This window comes from Lissotriton vulgaris, chromosome 1_2 (genome assembly GCF_964263255.1).
Source record: "Lissotriton vulgaris chromosome 1_2, aLisVul1.2, whole genome shotgun sequence".
Lineage (NCBI taxonomy): Eukaryota > Metazoa > Chordata > Amphibia > Caudata > Salamandridae > Lissotriton > Lissotriton vulgaris.
The window spans coordinates 353,685,316-353,709,117 of record NC_141686.1 but is presented as its reverse complement, the minus strand read 5'-3'; the positions used below and the strand labels follow the sequence as shown (position 1 = coordinate 353,709,117).

At 44.5% G+C, this 23,802-nt stretch overlaps 1 protein-coding gene across 1 annotated transcript in view; it reads left to right on the top strand.

Moving 5' to 3' along the window:
- Window positions 1-21,305, top strand: part of LOC147736797 (uncharacterized) — an 87,961-nt gene extending 66,656 nt beyond the window's left edge. The window contains exon 3 of the mRNA XM_086953504.1: window positions 17,124-21,305. Within this exon, the coding sequence (XP_086809630.1) occupies window positions 17,838-19,091 (1,254 nt within the window). The 5' untranslated portion in view covers window positions 17,124-17,837 and the 3' untranslated portion in view covers window positions 19,092-21,305. The remainder of the gene's footprint in view (window positions 1-17,123) is intronic.
- The last annotated feature ends 2,497 nt before the right edge of the window (window positions 21,306-23,802 follow it).

Sequence of the window (23,802 nt, the reverse complement as noted above, 5' to 3'; positions counted from 1 at the left end):
GAGGTAGTAGATTTTATTCGTAACAGCAGGGCCCCAAGATACCAGGCGAGCAGGGTGACTGCCAGACCTCTCTCGTATTTCTGTCTTCCCCACAACCAAGCGGATAATCGTTGGAGCTGGCTTAAAGGCTCCCACAATAGGATTCCTAGACAAAGGCCTAACTTCCCCTGGGACATACATCCCCCAGTTAGGGATGAGGGCTGGGAAGGGGGGTGGAACTTGGTGGGGACTAGGGGAGGTAGACCACGTCAAGGTGGTCCCTCGCATGGCTCCTAACTCATCCATCCCTTTTTTTACCAGCAGCCACTAAATGGCCCATCTAATCCTTTGCATTTTCCTATTGCAAACCGCTTTGATTGTCTGTCAACTACAGATTGGGTGGATTGACATACTCAGGGCTCGCCAGGGGAATATGGTGTTTGTGCAAATCCAACGCGTCCCCGCAAGGATGTTGCCACAGCGGACCCGATAACAGCTAACTTATCCCCCACACCAGGAACTAGCCCGATGATGAGAGAGAGCCGGGGCGCGGGTATATCGATTGCCCCTAACACAGACTTAGCTCTCTGTAAAGTCCTCACTTGGAACGTGGCAGGTCTAAACGCGAAGGCCCTAGACCCAACATGGCAAAGTTTCATCAAACAACACCACATCATAGGACTCCAAGAAACGTGGGATACAACACATACTTTTTCCCTGGATGGTTTCTGTAGCTTCTCTACTCCGGCAGTTCCAGGCATAAGAGGGAGAGCAAAGGGTGGTTTACTCACCTTGTGTTCCCTGGATCTAGTAGGGGTTTTCAAAAAAATAGACACCGCATTAACAAATGCCCTGGCGGTGGAGTGGACCCTCCCTAACTCAAAGATTTTTTTGTTGATTAATTTTTATAACTCAAAGGAGTCCGCCATTGTAAATGAACATCTGATTTCTTTGTTAAATTTTTTGTCAGCCTATAGGAGTGATTGCACTACCCTCCCGGAACTGGTTATTCTGGGGGATTTTAACATTCATCCCTGTGAGGGAGGTTGTTTTAATGATAGATACGGGGGTATATCACCCGAAGCCATTCCTCATTTTGAGCATACAGTCGAAGGCGAGTACCTAGAGTTCCTTCTAGCTAACCTAAACCTCTTCGAATTCGACCAAGGCATTAGTGAGCCTAGAGCCCCAACTTTTGTTGGGAGAAATGCCAACACAGTCATAGATTATATCTTTGTTTCAAACGGGGCCCTGGCAAAGGCACATGAGTACAGCGTGGTTGACCTTATTTCATCGGATCATTATCCTGTCCTCTTGACCTTGCACCTAGATTGCTTCCGTTCTGGCAGCCCGCCAAGTATGGCAGCCCCAAAGGTCTTGAAATCTAAAGAGCAGGGAAGGCGCCTGAAATGGGAGATGATTGTTCCAGAGGAATTCTTTCACTCAATCGCCCAAGAGTCTGAGGCCAGTATGGCAGTGTGTTTGGACTCAACCGCTGAGGGCCCCAAGGTCTTGACCGCTTATGAAGAGATCTGTTCCAGGATTAGTAAGAATTTGGTACGAAGGTCAGCTGGGCAAGGGAATACAAAGACCCACAAATGGTTCAACAAGGAATGTTCGAGGATACATAGTGCTCTGCTGAAAGCCATTAAACAAAAACCCAGAGACACGTCATTAGTGGCCAAGCTAAGGAGGGAATACAAAACCACAACCCATAAGCGCAAAACCCAAATTAAGGAGGAAGCATGGAATAGCCTATTATCTGTGGATGTGCTGAGAGACAGTAAAAAGTTTTGGGCCATTGTAAATCAGCCCTTTTTTTCTGACATTGGGCCAACGGATTTGGACTGTGTCATAGAGGATAACAGATGGCTAGACCATTTTGGCAAAATCTATGAGTCTACAGTCCCTGCCTCAATTGCCAAAACCCATGACCACTCCAACTCGGTTATGGATTTTAACATCATGGAAGTCGAAAGGGCGATTAGAGATACCAGCAAACACAAGGCCCCGGGACCCGATGGGGTACCAGCAGATCTCTATATACAGTACCCACAATTCTGGTCCAAAATTTTAACCAACGTTTTTAATGCTATTCCGACAGCTGGCTTCCCACCCTCCTGGTCCACCTCTATAATCGTGCCTATATTCAAGAAAGGGAATAGGGCGGACCCGGCCTGCTACAGACCAATCTCCCTGTTGGACTCTGCCGTCAAGATCTTAGGCAGAGTCATCCTGCACAGAATGGAGGTTTACCTGGAGGAGAGCGGGATCCTTTCAGATTTGCAGTACGGGTTCAGGGCACATAGAGGGACAATTGACCAATGTTTGAACCTTCATCTAATCATTAGCAAATACACTGTGGTGAAGGGGGGGTTTCTTTATTTGGGATTTATGGACCTATCCTCCGCGTTTGATTTGGTTAATCGCTCGAAATTATGGACCATCTTACGAAATTTGGGTTTGGACACTACCTTGGTTAGCTTTTTACACGACCTTCATTCTAACTTGTTTGCGTCTGTTAGGGCATCAAGGGATGGCAGGTGTACAGCAAAGTTTAGATCAGGGAGAGGGGTCAGCAAGGGTGCATCCTGGCCCCTCTTCTCTTTACACTGTACATTAACGCCTTGCGGAAATTTCTGAACCCAGCCACCCCGGACATTCCGCATATGGGGGGGCTACCTATCCCGGTCCTCCTATATGCGGATGACGCTGATCTCATAGCGCGGACTGGCATAGGTCTTCAAAAACTCTTGGACCATTTCGGCCAGTTCATGGAAGCCCTTGATCTAAAAATTAATACCGTCAAGTCCCATGTTATGGTCGTTGGCTCTTGAAAGAAAAACATGAAGATTAGATCTTTCAGCTCCAACAACTCACCAATTTCGAGGGTGCCCTCCTTTTGTTATCTGGGCGTCACTTTTGACGAGAGAGGAACTTGGAAGCCACAAATGAAACTCAAGGAAAACGGAGTCATTAGATCGACAAATGCACTCCTGAGTTTTTCCAAAAGATTGGGCTCGAAACCTATGGAAGCTATGACCAGGATCTACAGAGCCAAATGTTTGGCAATTGCTTCCTACGGGGCAGACATTTGGGGCTATGTTCCAACTTCAGGCATACAAATTGCCGAAAACAACTTTATACGGGCCCTGCTGACTCTTCCGAAATCTTCCCCCACACATTCAACCCATAATGAACTAGGCATGGGTTATGTCTCTGATCTTCTAAAAATGTCCCCAGTACTTTGCTGGATTAAAACCTGGACAAATGAAGAAATCAGCCTGAATCACTGCATCCTTAAAGATTGTATATCTCTGGACAAAGCTCATACTATTCCGTGGCTGGCATATGTTAGAGCGGCATGTGCGAGGCTAGGGCGTCCGGAAATGTACTCTCTACCGCAACATCTCAAAAAAGAGGACGCAAAGTGGGTGAAGCAGCACTTTCGGACTTTGTTGGAATGCGAAAGAGAATCGGCTGAACTTAGCAAACCTACGGTCAGATTACTTTTTCAACTTTCCACAACCACAGCTATGGAACCCTATTTAAAATATGTCACAAAGCCCTACCATCGCTTTCTGCTCATAAGGTTTAGATTTAATTTGATCCATCTCATCCTTGGCACGCACAAAGAATGGGGCACACCAGAAAATGTTCCCCCTTGTACATGTGACTGTTTCTCAACACAGGACACTTTGCACTTGGTCATGTTCTGTGAGCACTATTTGGTGCCACGGAAAAAATTCCTTGTTCCCATTTTAAAACCTTTGAATTTCGTTCAGGTACGGCCAGCTTTACTATATTTACAGATGTTGAACTCAGTGCCGGTTGCATATGGCGTAGCCTGCTTTTTAGTAGCAGCCGCCAGACAGAAAAAAACTAAGAGCTGCCGCACCACTAAATGATCAATCTTGACTTTCTGTAGAAACTCTGGCGAGAATGTCTTTCATATGCTGATATTTTAAGGTGTTCCCTGTTTCTATCAAATCCCTTTTGCATAATGAATGTGCCCTTTCTTTTTGTTTTTAGATGGAGTAGCAATCAACTCTCTCCGCCTATTTAATTGTTTTTTTTAAAAAAATCTGATTGTATGTATCATGTACTGCTTTTATGGTTTTAATTAACCGAATAAAGTTTTTTGACTGACTGACTGACTGACTGAGTCCCACGGTACCTAGAGATACCAAACAAACAACTTGGATGACACAACATAGCCTAGGATTTTACAAATGTGGATTTTGCAGCATGTGTAAATGGGCTAAGCATGGCATAACTAGATTCAAGGGTCCAGATGGTGTTTCCTTCGTCATCAAGAGTAACATTAATTGTACCACTAAATTTGTGATTTATGTCATAGAATGTGAATGTGGAAAGTTCTACGTAGGAAGCACCATCAGACCACTGAAAGAGAGAATGATGGAACATATAAGGGCAATAGTGAACTGTGATCCTAAATATCCGGTGGCCTTGCATATAGCTTCCTGCCAAAGAGATAGGACCAACAAAGTGGCTAAATTCTTTGGCATAGATACAGTCCCTCAAGACGTCAGAGGTGGCAACCGCGAATTGAGGCTTAGACGCACAGAGGCAACCTGGATCATGCGTCTTAAATCCGTAGAACGGGGACTTAATTATGACCAGGAGTTGCAATATTTCCTGGGGAACTGAACTATAGGATGTCCACCATTGGTATGGTACTGTGACACATGACATTGTATGCAAATCAGTAGTTTACAAAGTTTTGTATAAATTGTGACATTATGAACATACTCTTACCATTCCCTCATGCTAGGAGAACTCTCCTGTACTCTGTTTGTAAATAATTTGTGGTTTTATATTATTTTGCACGTGGTAGCCTGTGATGTATTCATGTATATACAAAAGAGATAATTTACATTATGATGTATAATTGTATTGGTACTTAGACATCCACGTGTGACTGGGACGGGCACCAGTAGTTTGTTTATGTCCATTCTTGGTGCTCACGATTAAGCTCACCTGGAGGATTATTTATGTCTTCCATTCTTTACGTCGCCAATTTTGCGTCGACCGGTGATATTGTAATTGAATACGTCATTTTCCTCACTATCGCAAATCGCGCTTGACCGACTACAAAATCGACATACTACATATACTCTGTCACTATGCTTGGGCTACTTCCATATGTCTACCCTCCCCTCTCTTATTGCTATTTTATATCGCTACTCGATCTTGTGACCAGCATATTTTGACTTATCCAATTGCATAATAATGAGTTAGTATTATGACCAATAAGCTCTATGACTCTACTGGGAATCCAATATGGAGGCGTTCCTAAAGCCAGCAATCGGTCTAGTCTACCGATGACGTTACGTAGAGACGCATTTAACGTCTCCAAAGACCAGGTCACGTGTCCAAACAGGAACACGGCTCGGGGGTCCTGGACGCGCTACACGCCGCTCCTCTGCTTGATACAGGTAAGCAGTTCAGAAAGCACTGACACATACTGCGGATTTATTATTGGAAACCAATCGGCTACACACGAGGAGCATGACTCCAATTTTAATTTTGGTTTCCTTTCAGCTTGGGGCACTCATTGACGTTAGAGCCATACTCGGCATACAACAAATTATTCCCCGCCTAATAGGTAAGCCAACATAATGTTGCACCTGAGTAAAGCCTTGAAACGGAAATAGTTTAATGGGACAAATTGATCATTATGGCCCCCAATTTTTGCAGAACAACACCTTGTTCGGCGTGGGCGACAATTTTTGAAGTTACGCTAGACTGTGACCTTCGAGCCTGATACTGCAAATTTAAATTCAACAAATGTAAGTTTATATTGAACTCCTTGCTCCGTGTATAACTATACTGGAGGTTGATACGAGAATCACCATACCGGTGAAAGAGGAAGAGTAGTAGGGATCATCCTCATGAAAACTATGTCGATTATGTGATTGGTTCAAATGCGCTGTTTATATATATATTTTCAAACCGTGTAAATTGACGCTACATAGAAATAATAGATCTATGAATTGGCTGTATTTATGATACAATGAAATGCCAACTTGCCCACAATGACTCAGGTTACTTAATCTGGTTACAGAATCGTACCTCTCTTCACATATACTCATACCGAGTATCTTCGGTCAAGGGCCCGGCTGGGTCGGAATTATCACCAGCTGAGCGGTGAGCTGCAATCTATTTCTTTATCTCACAGCCCCATTACTGTGAATTATTTTGCCTTATAACATGAAGTTTGACAATTAGTGATGAGATTTTTCCTGTTTTTGCTTTGTTTTTCTCCATGTTGATTAATCAGACCTTTTTGATCTGGACACAGCCATCTAGGTATGTCACGTTACGACGTCGAGAGTCAGAGTTTCACGTCATTCCCAAGCTTCACTGAGCATGTAGTGTGATTGGGCCGCACACAGATAGACCACTTTGTAGTCAGAGACTCTGTCTCTCTTGAGAATTATCCTAGTTCTATCGGTGTGTCAACACAATTTTCACTATTCACCAGCACGGTTAGTGATAAGAATGATAATTCTCACACTTGCGACACGGATGTGTTGGGGTGGCACTCAGGAAATATAGATGTATCTTTGTACACTCACTGGAATAGAAGCATAAACCAAGTATGTAAAGACCAGAGAACCAGGTCTTATTGTAACTATACTCTTACGAGATACATGCTCCATTGTCAACTTTCTGTTCATTTCAGCCCCGAGGAATCGCGAGTGCGATGAAACACGTGTCGGCTGGCTCTAAACTGCATTAAAGACTCCAGATTTACCCTTCATGAGAGATTTTTGTTTAAACACTTCTGTCATCTGTTACTTTTTTGGTGTGTATTGTTACTGAACAATGTTTACCCTATTGAGTGCATCGGCAACCAAGTCTGTTGAATAAGGGGTAGTTTCCTCTACTCTAATTGAGTGGTTTAGGCTTTCTCCACTCGCCGATTTGCACCTTAATAATAGCAATTCTATACTGTGTGCGTACATACGGGCAGTACACCCGGAGCGTAAACTGATCCAAAAACCTTCAGAATCCATAGTCATCCGGAGTCCCACCAGCGGACCCACCCCTTTTGATGGCCGTCTAGGCCGCCGAAGGCTTGCAGGGTGGCCTAGTGCGAACTGGGTCGTGGCACCAAGCGGCCTCTCTGTTCATATCACTGTCCCATCAGCAAATCCGCAGTCTGGGGTGTCACGATCGGGGGTGTCAGGGACCCCTCGCGGAAGGCCGGAGCGTCGCTGGCTTTGTCTTCAGAGCTAAACAGGTGGGGCTCTCCGTCTACATCCGATCCCCCTTCCACTGACCCGAGCGCGGACACCGCTTCGATTGCTCTTCTCCGCTCTGCTATGATCTGGGTCAGGTCTGGAGAGTCGCTTCCCGTTTGAGTAGACCGGGCACTGAGCTGTGTCAGGGTGACTTTGCGGCCTTGTCGTCGTGGTTGACGCCTAGGTTGACTATTTTAAGTGCCCGGTGTCGCCGGACTGCGAGAGTCCTGTTGCTCCACCCAGGTGTCTGCTTCTTTCGGGCCTGTGAAGAAATGTGTGACTCCGTCGTGGATAATCTTAAGTTTGGCCGGGAATAGGAGGGCGTTTTGGATGTTCTTCTGCCGGAGTGTTCTCTTTATCACTTGGAAGGTGGACCTCTGTTTTTGTACGGCCCGGAAATAGTCGGGGAATAGCATCACCTGCTTATCTTCCACCTGTAGTCACCAATGCATTCTGGCCACCCGGAGACTTGTGTCCCTGTCTCAAAAATGTAGGAGTTTCAACAAGAACGGTCGCGGATGTAGGCCCAGTTTAGGTTTGAGCATCGGGATTCGATGCGCTCGTTCAATGGAGAAGTAGGGAGTCAGGTCATTGGCCGGTGTGAAGGTCGCGATCCATTCCGTGATGAAGTGTATTGGGTCGGCCCCCTCCGCCAGATTCATAACGCAGATGTTGCTCCTGTCGGAGCATCCTTCTAAATCGTCCGTCTTGTATTCCAAGGCCTTGATTCGGGATTGGATGTCAGCAATGTCGTGGTGGTGTTGCTGTACTTGCGGGTGGAGGGTCTGCACCGTCTTTTCTCCCTGGGTGACCTTGTCCAATAACTTCCTATGGTCGTCGCGGAGAAGGTTGAGATCCGTGTCTAGAGTGTCGAATTTGTTCTCCATCGCCACTCTGGAATGTTCTATGGCTGCGACTACTTGGTCTAGCTTTCTGGACGTGGAGTCTGCGTTATCTTGTCTATCCCGTAATGTGGTTGTAGTTGGTGTCTGAGGCGGTATCTTCTGGTGAGCCGCACCAAGTGTGGTTCCCGTTGTACGGCGGCCCATTGTGGGGGTTACGGATCTTCCGTGTGGATCCAGGCATGCAATGACGGGCGGGTGGGGTCACTCCCAGTGCCGGCTGGGTCAGCAGATGTGGTCCCTGGTTATTCGATATTGCCGGCCGCCACCCCGTCCCGTCCCGCATCGGTGAGTGCGGTGCTCAGGAGGGGGGGGGCACCAACGGCGAGGCGGCTCTCGGCAACGTGGCTGTCTATGGATCCGTCTGGTCATCCGGGCCCCGTCGGCTCAATCTGAGGGGAGGTAGGAGGGGTGGGCCCACACCAGCACCCCAATTCTATGGTCGTCGGGGTTTGCACAGATCTCGGTTGGCCAGCAACTGCATCCGTTTTCCCCCACGCGTCCGCGATCTGTGTATTGTCAGCGGGTGGTAGGTGGGGGACTATCCAGCACCGCGGACGTGCGACGTGCTATCCCCTGAATGGTATGCCAGGCCCTTCTTACTCGATAGCGGGCCTTCGGGGTGACAATCAGGCCGGGATAGAGGCGCGGTAGTGGTGGACTTTCTCCGGCGCTTCCTCGCTGGTCGCCAGTCCCTCTGAACACACTAGGTCATCAGAGTCGTAGCACTCCCCTCAGGGTGGTCTCGGCCGCCAGCCCGTCTCGTCTCTTTCCTTTGTGGGGGGGCTTTGTTGTGGACGGGGGCCACGCCGAGTCCCGTCAGAGTCACTTAAAGGAAGGGAGGGGGGGTTGTTCCCAGGCCCCCGCCCGCCTCACCTCTTTACTTTATGTTGTGGCCGGGGGGCCGCGTCAAGCCCCATCCGGGCCGCTCGAGGTGGGGGGAGGCCGCTTACACCGTCCCAGGTCAGCCAGCAGTGTCTCCCTTGGCATTTGGTTTCTCGCGCCACTCCCCGGTGGTACCAAGCATAGTCAAACCCCGGCAGCGGCAGTTCAGCCCGGCGGGGGCGGGCCCCCCTCGGCAGCGTGGTCCGTATGGGTCACTCAGGCCTCTCCTCCCCCGAAACTACTAGCAGCGCCCGGTGCCAGGTCGCCGGCACGGAAACGCCGCCTCCTCACCTCGGGGCTCAATGCATGTGCGCCGCTGGGGACATCCGGTCTCGCTTCTTTCGGATCTGGCAGTGCTCGGGCGCCGTCGCTCTACCCGGCGGCTGCCATCTTGTCAGGCCGCACATGGGGAGCAACAGCGGAGCGCCGCGGACCTCTCAGGGACCTTGTGTAGAAGCTCCGGGTAGATAGGGGCTGTCCTGAGTGGTTCCGTTCATTGGTGCTACCCTTACAGCCCATGTATCAGGTGAGGGGATGCCGTAAATTGCATTTGACGTGGGCCAGCAGCCGGAGCTCTAGGAGGATCGATCCGCCATCTTAGGCGGCTTAGCCACCATGTTTCCATAGTTATGATTCATAAAATGGACTAGCAACGAATCATTAGCATCAATTACCCCACAACTACGTTGGCCCGAATTGGGGCTACAGTACACATGAAAATCCCTAGCTCAAGAAAAAAAGATCTGAAGGTGTGTAGTATGTTAACAGAGATTCCAATATTCCTGCCAACTCATCTGTCACCTGTGTAGGATTCTTTAAATTATTATTATAAAAATGAATGCGTAACAAATTAATTTTCCCAGAACCTTCAGCCACGATAACATGAAAATGAGGCGAGTTATTGATAAAGGTCACCTAACGAAGAGTGATCGTGTTTGCTATAATTCTGAGTAAGCCTCCCTTAGATCTACCTGCTGCTGATGGAACTGCTGGCGTAACAAAGGAGCTGTAGCCATTTACATAGACAAACTACTCTTCCCAATTTTCCTGAAAGCAGATATCAGAATTCGTAAACACTTTATGCCAATTTTGATTATCCTTTTTGTTTTCATAACCCGCTATATTCCTAGAGAGAAACTTTACATCACTTGGAGACTCCTGCGACCGAATCGTTGTCCGTACTGGTGAGAAGGATGATGTAGGGTCTATTGGTAAGGATGTAATACTGCTAAGTGAACCTAAAACGACCAACTGAACCCTCTCCACGGGTACCAAGCCAGAAACCATTTGATAATCGTTATAAAGAACAGACAGAGGAGGCAAATGATTTAGTGGAGAGATCAGTCAATCACATCCCTCCATATCTTCCAACAATGAGTACCTATTTGATAGAGCAAGGGCATCAAAAGCCACCTGGGCTGGCTTATGACCAGTTCTCACTAAAGAAAGGCCCTGAGTGAATACGGTGGAACTACGTACTGGTGCGGACCTATAAAAAAAGCCCAACGAGACTGCATAAATCTGAGAATGGAGTGAAGGGGCAACCGGTAAACTCCCTAATAGGTCTCTCACTAGCCATTCATCATCAAAGTTTAAAATAACCAGTCGTTTTTACATCAGACCCAATTCACTGCATTCTTCTGGCCATTATCAATTGATTTTGGATGAGATGACCTTGATTAGAGTTTTGAGTCATCCAGTGTTGAGCCTTGGCCATCAGCTGAAGTGAAGATTTTCTAAGATTGGGACGTAGTAAAGGCACGTTGACTAAAATTTGAACAGGCGGGAAGTCCATGTATTGCTGATTTGGTCTGCTATGGGCCTGAGTAGACTGGGGATTTAGCTTAACCTGTGGTCTTGATAAGTCGTGTGATTGCCCCTTACCCATAGAGTCTTGTATGGTCACCTGCAGTGGGCAACGCCTAGGGACCAAATCTACATGGTCTGGACCTATAGGATCCCTGCTGGAGGCCAACTGATTTTCAACACAAGGATGACCAATAGAAGTAGAGGGCGAATACGCTAACTCAGGATCATGTTTTTACAATTAAAACACAAATTATGACTTTCACAATTATAGTTTTTAAGAGTTTTACAGACATCAGAGGGGATGACCGGAGGTGCGATCTATAGAATCTAAACGGGCATAGATTGGTGGCAAAAGTTGTTTAAAGTTATCAAGAAGATCACACCAATATGAGGGAAATGTAGTCTCTGAATGTTGCTGGCCATTCATACATGTGATACTCGCTGGCATAGCGACCTTTCTTTCTTTAATATTTTGATTATTATTATTTATATGGCGTACGAATCATCCCCAAAGGGATCTCTCGGTGCCCGGGAAAGCAGACAACGACATACTGAGTGCGTACCCTAAAATAGCCATGTTTTTAATTTCTTCTTAAAGGCCATGAATGTGGTACATGATTGCAGGTCAACTGGTAGAGCATTCCAATGTTTGGGGTCAACATAAGATCTAGTGGCCATCGGCTCCTCCAAATTGGTAGAATTAAAAAGGCTAGGATGGGGGGACGTGCTTTCTCTTAACTGCCTAGTAGGAGTGTACCATATTAATTTCCTCCTTATATATTCTGGACCAGGGCCGACCAGCACCTTGAACGCCAGACACAGGAGTTTAAAGACTGCCCTTTTCCTCATTGGGAGCCAATGTAGCTCATTCAATCATGGAAGAGAGGAAGTACCCCCACCAGCAGGACATTTCCATAGTCAAGCCTGCTGACTATAAGTGCCTGTAACAGGACATTTCTGGTGGAGAGCTGGATCCAGGGAAAAATCTTCTTTAGCATGCGGAGTAGTCCAAAACACTTGCTAAATAGTGTTTTCACATGCTGCTTCATGGAAAGTTTGGAGTCGATTAGTACCCCCAAGTTTTCTGCCCACTATTTAGGGAAGGGAGCTTCTCCTAGTTCTTCTGGCCACCAATCTTTGGTCCATAACTACTCGTCTTTTCTGAACAGTAGGATCTCGATTTTGTTTGAATTTAATTGCAGAAAGTTCTTTTTCATCCATACTGCAATTTTCGTCATACATGATTTGAATCTATCTCTAGTTTCTCCTGCGTACTTCTCTATAGGGACAATCATCTGCTTGTCGTCTGCGTAAGAGATGGTATGAAAACCACATGATTTAATAACAGAGGCCAAAGACGATACGTAGATATTGAACAGTGAGGGACTTAATACAGAGCCCTGAGGAACTCCCTTATCCAAGATTGTGGTCCTGGATATCAAGGTGTCCAGTTGTACACATTGAGATCTTTCAGATAGAAAGCTCTGTATCCAGTTCAGCGCTCCCCATGACACCCATCTCCCGCAGATTATCTAACAAGATCCTGTGAGAGATGGTGTCAAAAGCCGCTGATAGGTCCAAGTGAACCAACATGGTGGGGTTCCCTTCATCCAGCAGCAGCCTGATCATGTCTGACACCTCAGTTAGTGCAGACTCCGTGCTAAAACCTGCACGGAAGCCCAACTGTGAGGGCTCCAGGAGGTTATTCTGTTCCAGATAATCTGTGAGTTGGCGATTCACCAAAGACTCCATAATTTGTTAGCATATTGGCAGAAGAGAAATGGGTCTGTTGTTCTGAAGGTCCCCATGGTCAGCCGAGGGTTTCTTATGCACAGGTTTAATAAATGCCTTTTTCCATTTTAGCGGGAAAGAGGCAGATGATAGGGACAGATTACAAGTTTCCTTGATAGGGTTTGCCAGTTCCCAACCCAGGTCAGACATGATATGAGGGGGAGCCACGTCAGCAAGAGAGCCTGACTTGCTGTGTTTTAATGATGAGAGAACTTGCTCCATCGTTATGGGGGCAAAAAACTCCAATTTAGGGTGACAAGGCTTATCAGGCCCCGGAGCTACTACCATGCATTCTGAGTTTGAAATGAAGAAGTTACAGATATTATCTATTTTACTGGTAAAATATACAGCAAGCTCTTCGCAAAATTCTTGCGAAGGGGGGCATATAGAGTTGGTAACTCTAGGGATGGTAAATTCCTTTTGAACTCTAAAGACTTCTTTCTAGGAGCCCTTGGCTTCATCAATTCGGGAAGCCAGATGTAATCTTCTGGCTATATTACAATTTCTAAGACTGGCGCTAGGTGATGTATTGTAGGCCAGTCTATCTTCAAGTGACTTTGTTTTCCTCCATTTACGTTCTCTAACTCTACATGCCGCTTTCTCTAATTTCAAACTATCAGAATACCAAGGTGCCGGGGTGGGTCTTTCATATATAGTTTTTGTTTTGATGGCCCGGGCGAGTCCCTTTCTGATCTTCTTGGTACGACACTTGGAGGGCAGTATCGCTTAACCTCTTTTTCATTTACCAATTACGGAGGTAGCATAAAATTGTTTCCAACTAAATGTAGAGGCAGGCTGTGAATATTTGGGGGTTGGTACAGAGACTGCCAGCAATTCGGGAAGAGAAACCCCATATAGTTTCTTTACATCCCCCTTAGTTGGAGAAACAACTAGATTAGATGACTGCCCTGCCCTGTCCCTAACGAAAGTCTCTTTTCTGTAAGTGTGATTTATTTTGCTAATGCCGATGTTGCCTTGGCCAGAAAGGTATCTAAAGAGGTAACAGTTACCTCCTCTGTTGCTCTCAGCTTTTTCTTGCCCATGGTGGGCCTGTAACGGGGGAGTTTAGAAATTAGAGCGGGGGGCCCAGCCTCCTCCGGGCGTGGATGGGCCTGCCCTTGGCCCGGGCGAGTCCCATGCAGAGGTACCTCACTGCTGCCTTTAAGCGCCTCCGGGTGCGGGAAGAGTGGTGCATCGTGTGGTGGACACTTGGGGCTGTAGTCAGTGCCCTGGCTGTGCTCCTGTGCGTCCCCCACAGTGGGACCTCACTGCTGCCTTTAAGCGCCTCCGGGCGCGGGAAGAGTGGTGCATCGTGTGGTGGACACTTGGGGCTGTAGTTAGTGCCATGGCTGTGCTCCTGTGCGTCCCCCACAGTGGAACCTCACTGCTGCCTTTAAGCGCCTCCGGGTGCGGGAAGAGTGACGCGGCGTGTAGTGGAGCCTGGGGACTGTAATAGAGTGCTCTACCTTGCACTCACTTCAATTGTCCAACTTGAGCATAATTGGAGACTTGAATCTTCATCTTGATCTAATCAACAATAAATAAATCCAGGACTTTACTAATGACCTGGCCCCTTTCCAATTAGCTCAGTTAGTAAAACATTCAACTATGAGGCCGGCCATCAGCTGGACCCTTTTTTCCCCAACCTGGCACCCTTCAAACTGCTCCCCCTATTCCAGTGACCTGATCAAACCATTATTTGGTGCCTTTGACCATTGATACACCTAGCGTTGAAAATGAGAAAATAGTGGCATAAACTGGACCCATCTGCCTTTTCAAGGTTTATCGAAAGGAGTGTGCCTCTATTAGACTCCAATAGAGAACGGGCAGAGACTTCCACCAAAGCATGGAAATATTCTCTATTGTGAACAACCTGATTAAACCCACCTCCACTCCTGGATTAGCAGAAGCTTCTAACAGCCACTGCAACAAGCTTGGTCAATGATCTTTATCTTTACTTTAACAGGGGTGAGAAAACAGTCAAACCTGTCTCTCTTGACACAGGGACCTACCACTCGCAATGGGCTCCCTTGGACCAATTGGCTCTACTTGACGCAGATTATATTTCCACCTTAATGCGTCAAGTGAAATCTGGATCTCTGGACGACCCATTTAAACCTGATTACATTTAAAAATTTCTAGAGAGTGTCACACCCATATTTCTAGAATTAGCCAAACTTGCTGAGCACTGAAGAAGTATCAATATCATGGGAACACGCCAAGGTTATCCGTCTTCTAAAAAAACCTTTGCTAAATGCCACTCAGCCAGAAAACTATTAACCCATTTCTCTTCTGTCGTTTCTGTACAAGGATGAGGAGAAACATGTAAGCAATCTCCTAACCAAAATATTAGAACAATATAAAATATTAGATTGTTCCCAAAATGGATTTAGATCATACAGCACCGAAATTGCTCTTTTAACAGTTACTGAATCCCTTTGCAGTACTACAGATGCTGGCAAATCCCAGGCTCTGATACTCCTAGATTTAAGTGTGACCTTCGACACTGTCTCACATGCAATAACATTAACCCGCCTCAATGACCTGGGGGTACAGGACAAAGGTCTGGCCTGGCTTACCTTCGTTTTAAAGGAGAGGTCTTTTAAAGTTATACCCCTCCCTTTCGCCTCATCACAAAGAAGACTGGCTCCTGGCATCCCTTGGGATTTGGAGCTCAGTCCTACCCTTTTTAATATTCACATCAGACCTCTGGCGGAGGTAGTGAAATATTTTGGAATATCTAAATAGTGTTGTATGCTGATGACACTCAGCTAATTATTTCCCTGTCGGCAGAGTCGACTGGCTTTTATCAATCTAAAAACTGCGTTGGCCAAATGGATGCATGAAAACTGTTTAAAACTTAACCAAGGAGTACCCAGCCTAGCTGCAATTTTACATGCCCTCCAGAACACTACGCTCCACCAATCTAAACCTGGCCCACATCCCTCGTCACAGCAGAGCCAGAATGAGAGGTTGCTCCTTCCATGTCTTACCTCTGACCCGATTGGATTCTATGCCTCCTAACCTTAGAAAGATTCAATATCACTTACTGATCCGGAAACAGTGGAGGACCCAGCTCTTCTCCATCTGGGCTGACGATTTCACCTCTCTGCTGCTGTGTTTCATAGGATCCTTTTATGTCCCTTGATGATATTGTGTGACACCTGGACCCACACCTTCCCCTCAGGGAAGGCAGCCTTCAGGTGTTGTGCTTTCTAAAGCTTTGCTCCCCTCTTGTAAAGGGTCAAAGTGGTAACACCCTTGCAGCAAGTGCCTTTATCAGCCGCAGGATTAAGAGACAGTGCACCCCAATTCCCAGCCCAGTAAAGGCCTGAAACAGACCGAAAAAGGAGCATGTACCTACATGTTCGCCTGCTCTGTTTGTACCTCATGAGTATCTACCTGTACACTTCTTCCGTTTTTATGTCCTGGGCGAGCTTCTCTAAAGACTCTTGATCCTTCTACTGCCAACCATGGCGTTTGTCGATCAGATCATTACTTGATGTCTGCTGTGTTCATCGAGTCACTCCGCTGCTTTAGCTGTCAATGAACCCTGTTGAGCGAGTACACAGACATAAGGGAGTATGGAAGTTGATGTACGGGGAGTAAGGTGAAGCTGATTTTAAGAAATTCCCAACTGTGTAAATGCTGCACTCACCTGAAAGCAATGGACATCTTGTCCCACTCTGCCAGTGCTCCATCCCCGACCTAGCACCAAACAGAAGACATTAAGTCAGATGCCATGGTAAGGTAGAAAAATACAAAAAGCAGACACGTATTGGCAGCAGAGATATCGCAGGTATATTACTGGTTGTGATGGAATCTCTATAATAAATGCTGCAATCTTCCTACAAATGCTTGAACCGTCCCTGGGAATGTGACAAAGATAACTTAACAAACAGAAAAGTAAAGACAGGAGTTGGAACTTCAGCTGCTCCAGTGTAAACTGGAAAGTACTGTCAAGATGAGTGTGAATGGAGCTGCATTTGTTATATACTTCCTGAAGCGTTACCTTTATAATATACTTCCTAGAGCTTTACCTTTATTATAAACTTCCTGGAGCGTTACCTTTATTATATACTTCATGAAGAGTTTCTTTGTCATGTAGTCTTGAAAGGGTTACTGCTGTTATACGATTCCTGAAACTGAAGTGACAGCAGCACATCCTGATCCATCTCTTCTTACACAATCCCTTCTTGTTTAAATGAAATCTTAGCCATGTGCGTCTTCGTAAAGCTGTACCTCTAGCAAGTGGGCACTCCATGTGTGCTCTTTCTGTGCTAAGTTACTCTGTGAACACCGGAAAATCACCTCCTTTTCTGAATTAAGTAAAACATTTAGTTAAAAATCTGTGTATGGTGAAATATCTCTTAGCAACTTTCATAAATGGTAATATCCAGATGTCTTTTCCCACTAGTTAAATATTGTATATTCACATTCTCTCACATTTCCATTTAGTGATTTTAAATCTCTTTACATCCAATAGGAAACCAGCCTTGAATGCACCAATGATCGTGAATAATGACAGTAATCGTGAAAATATGAAAACAAGTGGTTGGAAAAAAAGAGGTCCAATATATAGGAAAAGATCTGCATAGAGACTGACGAACTTGAACATAAACTGATAGATCCTGGAAGAGGCAGTCCAGAGCAATTTGGTGGATATAAGAGTCTGAGCTGTGCACTTCCACGCCACAGGACTAAGAAACAACCTCTAGAAAATTAAGACAACAACACTGACAAATCACTTCCTGTATAAACAGGCCTCCACCACCAGCTTTGATCATGTGTTCGGTATGAGGTAGATACAGAATTGCTCTGCTTCCTGTAATGATGGCAGACCACCATTCAGCACGCTAGGTGTATTGTAAACTCTTTCTGGCCAAACCACAGGAACAAGGGAAAAGCACAAGGGAGTGGAGCCAGACAACTGAAGGGTAAAGGAAAAAGAGAGGGTCTCTGATCTACAACAGACTGTCCCAATTTGCTTCAACCAGAAGGAAGACTAATCTTCACCTGTAAACATGCAAAAACATTCTGCAATCTAAAGACATAACCACCTACAAAGAAGCTTTACTTGCCACAAATATAATATATGTAGTTGGTGAGTCTTGTATTTCATTGTGAAATCTGAAATCAACCATCCAAAATACCACACACATACAGGGAATGTGACAGTAACACAAGTGCTTTACCAACCATGTTAGCTCCTCAGGAAACGCAGCCAAGGGATGCAGACAAATATAAACCCGACCCAGAGACACTAACCAAGAAAGAAAAATCATACACAAGCAGCAAGAGCTTTAGTTTGTCATCACTACTAAAGAGCCATCAGCAAACACACACAGGAGAAGCAACGTGCAATTGCAATGAATGTTTGAAGAACTTTAGTCAGTTAACACTCCTAAAAGATCATCAGCGAACACACATGGGGGAAAAACCATACCATTGCAATGAATGTGTGAAGAGCTTCAGTCAGTTATCACAACTCCAAGTTCATCAGCGAACACACACAGGGGAAAAACCATACCATTGCACTGAATGTGTGATGGGCTTCAGTCATTTATCACAACTTCAAGTTCATCAGCGAACACACACTGGGGAAAAACCATACCATTGCAATGAATGTCTGAAGAGCTTCAGTCTATTATCAAATCTCACAAGACATCAGCGAACACATACTGGGGAAAAACCGTACCATTGCACTGAATGTGTGAAGGGCTTCAGCCATTTATCAACCCTCCGGAGACATCAGCGAACACACACTGGGGAAAAACCATACTATTGCACTGAATGTGTGAAGAGCTTCAGTCATTTATCACTACTTCAAGTTCATCAGCGAACACACACTGGGGAAAAACCATACCATTGCACTGAATGTGTGAAGAGCTGCAGTGTGTTATCAAATCTACGAAGACATCAACGAACACACACAGGAGAAACACCATACCATTGCACTGAATGTGTGAAGAGCTTCAGTGTGTTATCAAATCTACGAAGACATCACCGAACACACACAGGAGAAACACCATACCATTGCACTGAATGTGTGAAGAGCTTCAGTCGGTTATCACATCTCCAAAGACATCAGCGAACACATACTGGGGAAAAACCATACCATTGCGGTGAATGTATGAAGAGCTTCAGTCGGTTATCACAACTCCAAGTTCATCAGCGAGCACACACTGGGGAAAAACCATACCATTGCACTGAATGTGTGAAGAGCTTCTGTCGGTTATCACACCTACAAAGACATCAGCAAACACACACTGGGGGAAAACCATACCATTGCAATGAATGTGGAAGTAGTTTTAGTGATTCCTCAAATCTCAGGATTCATCAGCGAACACACACAGGGGAAAAACCATACCATTGCAATAAATGTGTGAAGAGATTCAGCGTGTTATCAAGTCTTCGAAGACATCAACGAACACACACAGGAGAAAAACCATAGAATTGCAATGAATGTGGAAGTAGTTTTAGTGATCCTCAAATCTCAGAAGTCATCAGTGAACACAGACAGGGGAAAAGCCATTACAGTGCCGTGAATGTATGAAGAGCATTAGTCTGTTATTAATTCTGCAGAGACATCAGCAAACACACACAGGGGAAAAACCATCTGATTGCAATGAATGTGGAAATAGTTTTAGTCGTTCCTCAAAATTAAGGAATAATCAGCGAACACACACAGGGGAAAAAACGTTCGAGTGCAGTGAGTGTGTTAAGTGCTTTAGTCAATTATCAGAAATACAAAGACATCAAAGAACACACACAGGTGATAAACCCCTACCACTGCAGTGAATGAGGAAGTAGTTTTAGTGCCCCTTCAACATTAAGAAATCTCCAGCGAACCCACTTAGGGGAAATGCCATTCAAGTGCACTACACAAACACAAACAGGGGAGAAACCATACCATTGTAGTGGATATTGAAGTGTTTGACGGAAGGGTTTTCAGCTAACTACAGGGGTTAGTGATAAAAACTATAAACACAACACACTTGAATAAGTTTACCAAGCACATACTGGAGAATATTTGTAGCTGGTTTTGGTGTCTGGCCATTTTGTGCAACAACCGGTTCAATGACAGCTGCTAGAGAACAACATCCAAAGGCACAAGAAGTCAAAGTAGGAAATTGTGACCTGTAACTCTGAGAGTTAATGCTTGCAGCGCACAACATTTACCTCCGAAGCACTGTATTGTACTGAGTTGGGATACATGATGCTAAGTTCACTCTTCACATGCATCTGTTAATGCACCCACCATAGTGGAACTTCCCCAGAGGTGTTCAATATCAAGCTGGACCCTTGTGAAATTTGCTGGCTCCCCACTGACTGTAAATGATTCACAGCCAGATTAATTTGATATGAATATATTTTAGACCTTTCTCATTTACAGAGAATCAACCAACCAACTCCTAACTGGTGAAAGGACAGAATCCGTGCATGATGACGAAAGTAATGATCACAGAGAGAGCTGACAAAAAGTTTAGTTCTTAAAAGGTTTCTGAAAGATTGACAGATAAGTAAAGAATCTTAAGCAGTAAAGAATTCCATCTCTTACAGTCCAGAACTATCGACTCCCTGCTTTACATTTCTTGAACCTTGGCCCTGGAAAAAAAATGGATTTAGAAGTAAAGGAACACAAAAGATACAGATTTTTGACACAAATGATATTCAGGTTTGTTTTTACAAGTAAAAAGAAACTCTTGTTTTATAAACTGCAAGTGAATGAATGGGCATGAAAAGTATGTGCTGCCTCGTGCGCAAGCAGTGAAACTTTGTGATGCAGTTGGGACGTCCTCTGACCGCTTTTGTGTTGCTGGAGCTGCCAAATAAACAGTGTTCTTATAGCCCAGCCTCGCTTAGAGGAAGGAGTTCACTGATATAATATGCACATCAGAAAAAAGGATACATCTTCAGTAGCCAAAGATAGTAGAAACACATGCTTTCCACTGAGTTCATTTTAACAAATGGTAGTGTCTAGGATGTTCTTCTTGCTGCCGACCATCATCATCATCACCACACCACCACACAGCCACTCAGGAACAGGAACGAGACTGCTCTTCAGCACACCCATCCTTATACATAACACACTACAGGGGTTTGCTCGAGGGTCAAACACACTTTACTTTCACGTTATAAGCAACACGTTCTAAACTGAACAAGTGGTTTGAACGGCCATTAGTGGAATAAGAAATTTGAAACCCAATACTTTAGAAATCTGTATTAATGATACATAACCAAACATCCAAACACCGCCTATGTATGGGCATCCACAAAGCCTTTAAAAACCACACTACAGAGGTGTGTACCAGGATCAAACTCAGTTTACTTTGAAATTAACATGAACGAAATTATGATACAGCAAGAACAATCATGAGGCTATGAAATGTACACAATGATAACTAGATTTTACATATTAATATGAAATGTATGTTTTTAGATATGTAATAAAACAACAAATGTATTTGAATTCATGGTATTAGACTGCTGATTGTATAGGAGATCCTAAATGTAATTTATTCCCTAAATTATAAAAGCACCTAAAGTTTGCTGAGTGACTGCCATGTTTCACACAGACTTTTTTGTCTTACTCCTAAAGTGAGAGTTGGCTTTTGCTTTTTGTAAAATCAATAAATACTGTACTTGATACACTGAGAGTTTTCTACAAGGGAGTCTGGGTCATTTTTTCCTAGTTTTTTTCTGTTTCAGACAGCCAGTCTTTACATAATGTTCCTGAAGAGAAGCAAGTAGGTCAGAATGTCTACCATAAGTAGGACAAATGGTCTAATGTACGTACACCAACGGCCCCAGCTATGTCGGTCATTGTTGTGAGGGTTCCTGAGGTTCTGACCTCAATTCAAACAGAGGGGAATAGTGATAGATTCTTCTCACCAACTTCCAAAATTCTCCAATTTATTTTTATAATCCATTCTTCCTTAGTGACCTTTGTTGGAAGTTTGCAACATTGTGTCCGATGTTGTGCAAAACCAGTGTGCCGTTCTCCAAGGCTGTACCGTTGCATTAAATGTTGTATAAAAGCAGTGTGCCACCCTCCGTGGCTGTGCTGTTGAATCAGATTATGTGCAGAAGTAGTGTACAGCCTTCTTCGTCTGCATAAAGACGTACGTAAACTATAAGGTTGTGGCCGACTGCGGCATCATAGTGACCACCTTCTACCTGAGACCCTATTGGTGTTATAGTATCCACCTTCTACCTGAGATCCTATCTGTTTACTGCCGACTGCAGAGCCACCTGGGATCCTATCTATTTTCTGCTGGCTGCTGTCACTATTGTAGCAAATATATTAAGCTACCTAGTGTCTTCTTGTAAGTGGTACAGAATGGTGAACACACGTAGATCGACCATTGTATACACCACACTTTGTTGATGGGAAACCTGTGGAGGAGCATATAGTAATTTGCCTATTAAAAAATTAGACCTCCTTTGCCGAAATATCAAATGTTATGATATGGTAACATTCCCTAAATACTCTCAGTTGACTATCTTTAATTTTGTGGATAGTGGTTTGCCTCCCTTTTATATGAATTGTGCCTCACTAATTAGTTCTGTGATGCAGTGGTTCACAACCTGTGATCCAAGGGACCTACACAGTGGGTCTGCAAACGTTTTTACAAAATTAAATATTATTAAAATTAATGAATACAAATTAATAAAGTAGGTTTGAATGAAGAAGCAAAACTGAAAATTGTGACCCTTTTGTGAATTAAACAAAAGATTTCAATATTTGAGAACGTGTTTCATGTATTCCTGTGTCTATATTTTTGAGTATTGTCAAAAAATAGCTTAGGCCGAAGGTCCCGGCATCCAATAATTACTGGATTACAGTAATGAATTCATGGGGGGCTTCAGAATTAAAAAGGTTAAGAACTGCTGCTCGAATGTATTGTGTCTTTAACATTTGAATCTTAAAACAGGCTATTTAGGGAAATGAAAGAAACAGACTGCGAAAGCCAGTGACCCTGCATGTACTTCAACCAGCCCAGCCAGTATGACCCTACCATCTTGTTTCAAACAGTAATACATCTACTGTTAGAGCCTTAAAAGAGGTTATAAAGTATTTTTGGGGAGTGCATTTTGTTTTATTTACATGCTTCACAATGTAAGGTTCAGTTTTCAGAGAACATTTAATCTATAACATTCTGAAAGCACATATATTTCATTCCAACAATCTTCAATCACAAAACTACAAATACATATATTACCTAAACATTGTTTACATGATTATATGGTTATCACAGACAATATTATTTTTCCAAATATATAACTAGACACACAACTGTTGTAAACTCCCAACACGTTATCCTGTCTGTGTTTGGTCGGTATGCGGCATGTCATTATCTTTCGGGGAACTCATGACTGTTTCAATTTATCCAAACAATAACTTTGCTACCACACAAGGCGACACAAGTATGCTACCAGCTCCATGATATCTGCCTTTCAAGGTCTGACAGTGAATGTGAAAAATATATATGTCGTCTTGTTTTACATATTTTTATCATGCTGGTTCATAGCAGTTACGTCTCGGATTATTGGGAAGTCCCCCAATGTAGAGTAAAAGTCAGTGGTTAACACTCATGAATTGAGCACTGAATTAGAGAGATCTTCATCCCGGGTTATGGCAAGAGCTCCTGCCAGACGGCTGCAGCATCTGTTCCTATGCTGAGAGCCAAACAGAGAGGAGCAGAGCTAAGCCCAGCTGATGTGTGTTTTCCATCCTAGGGAACACTTTCTCAACTTCAGTCTTATAGTCACAGCTTCTCCAATGTGAGCAGGTATGCAGTTTGCTGAGTCCCAAGAAACTCTACTGGCAAGTTAGCTATGCCAAACTCTCGTAGTGTAGCACATAGAAGTAGTCTTCCAGTTGCTAAGCTCCTAGGAACATTCTACTCTTGTTACAAATGTTCATATTATTCTTGCTGCTAGTAACATACATGAGTGCTGTTCTAATTATATTCTGTGTCGTTATTACTCATGTACTAAGCAACAGGCTTAGACAGTCGAAATAAACACTTTAAAACATATATAGTGTCTTTTCTTAGTACAGTACTTGTGAGTGCTATGCTAAAGAACAAAATTGGGTTAGAATTACCACTGCCTCCCTGAACTCTTCACAGAACTGTTTGTAACCAAGAAAGCACAGA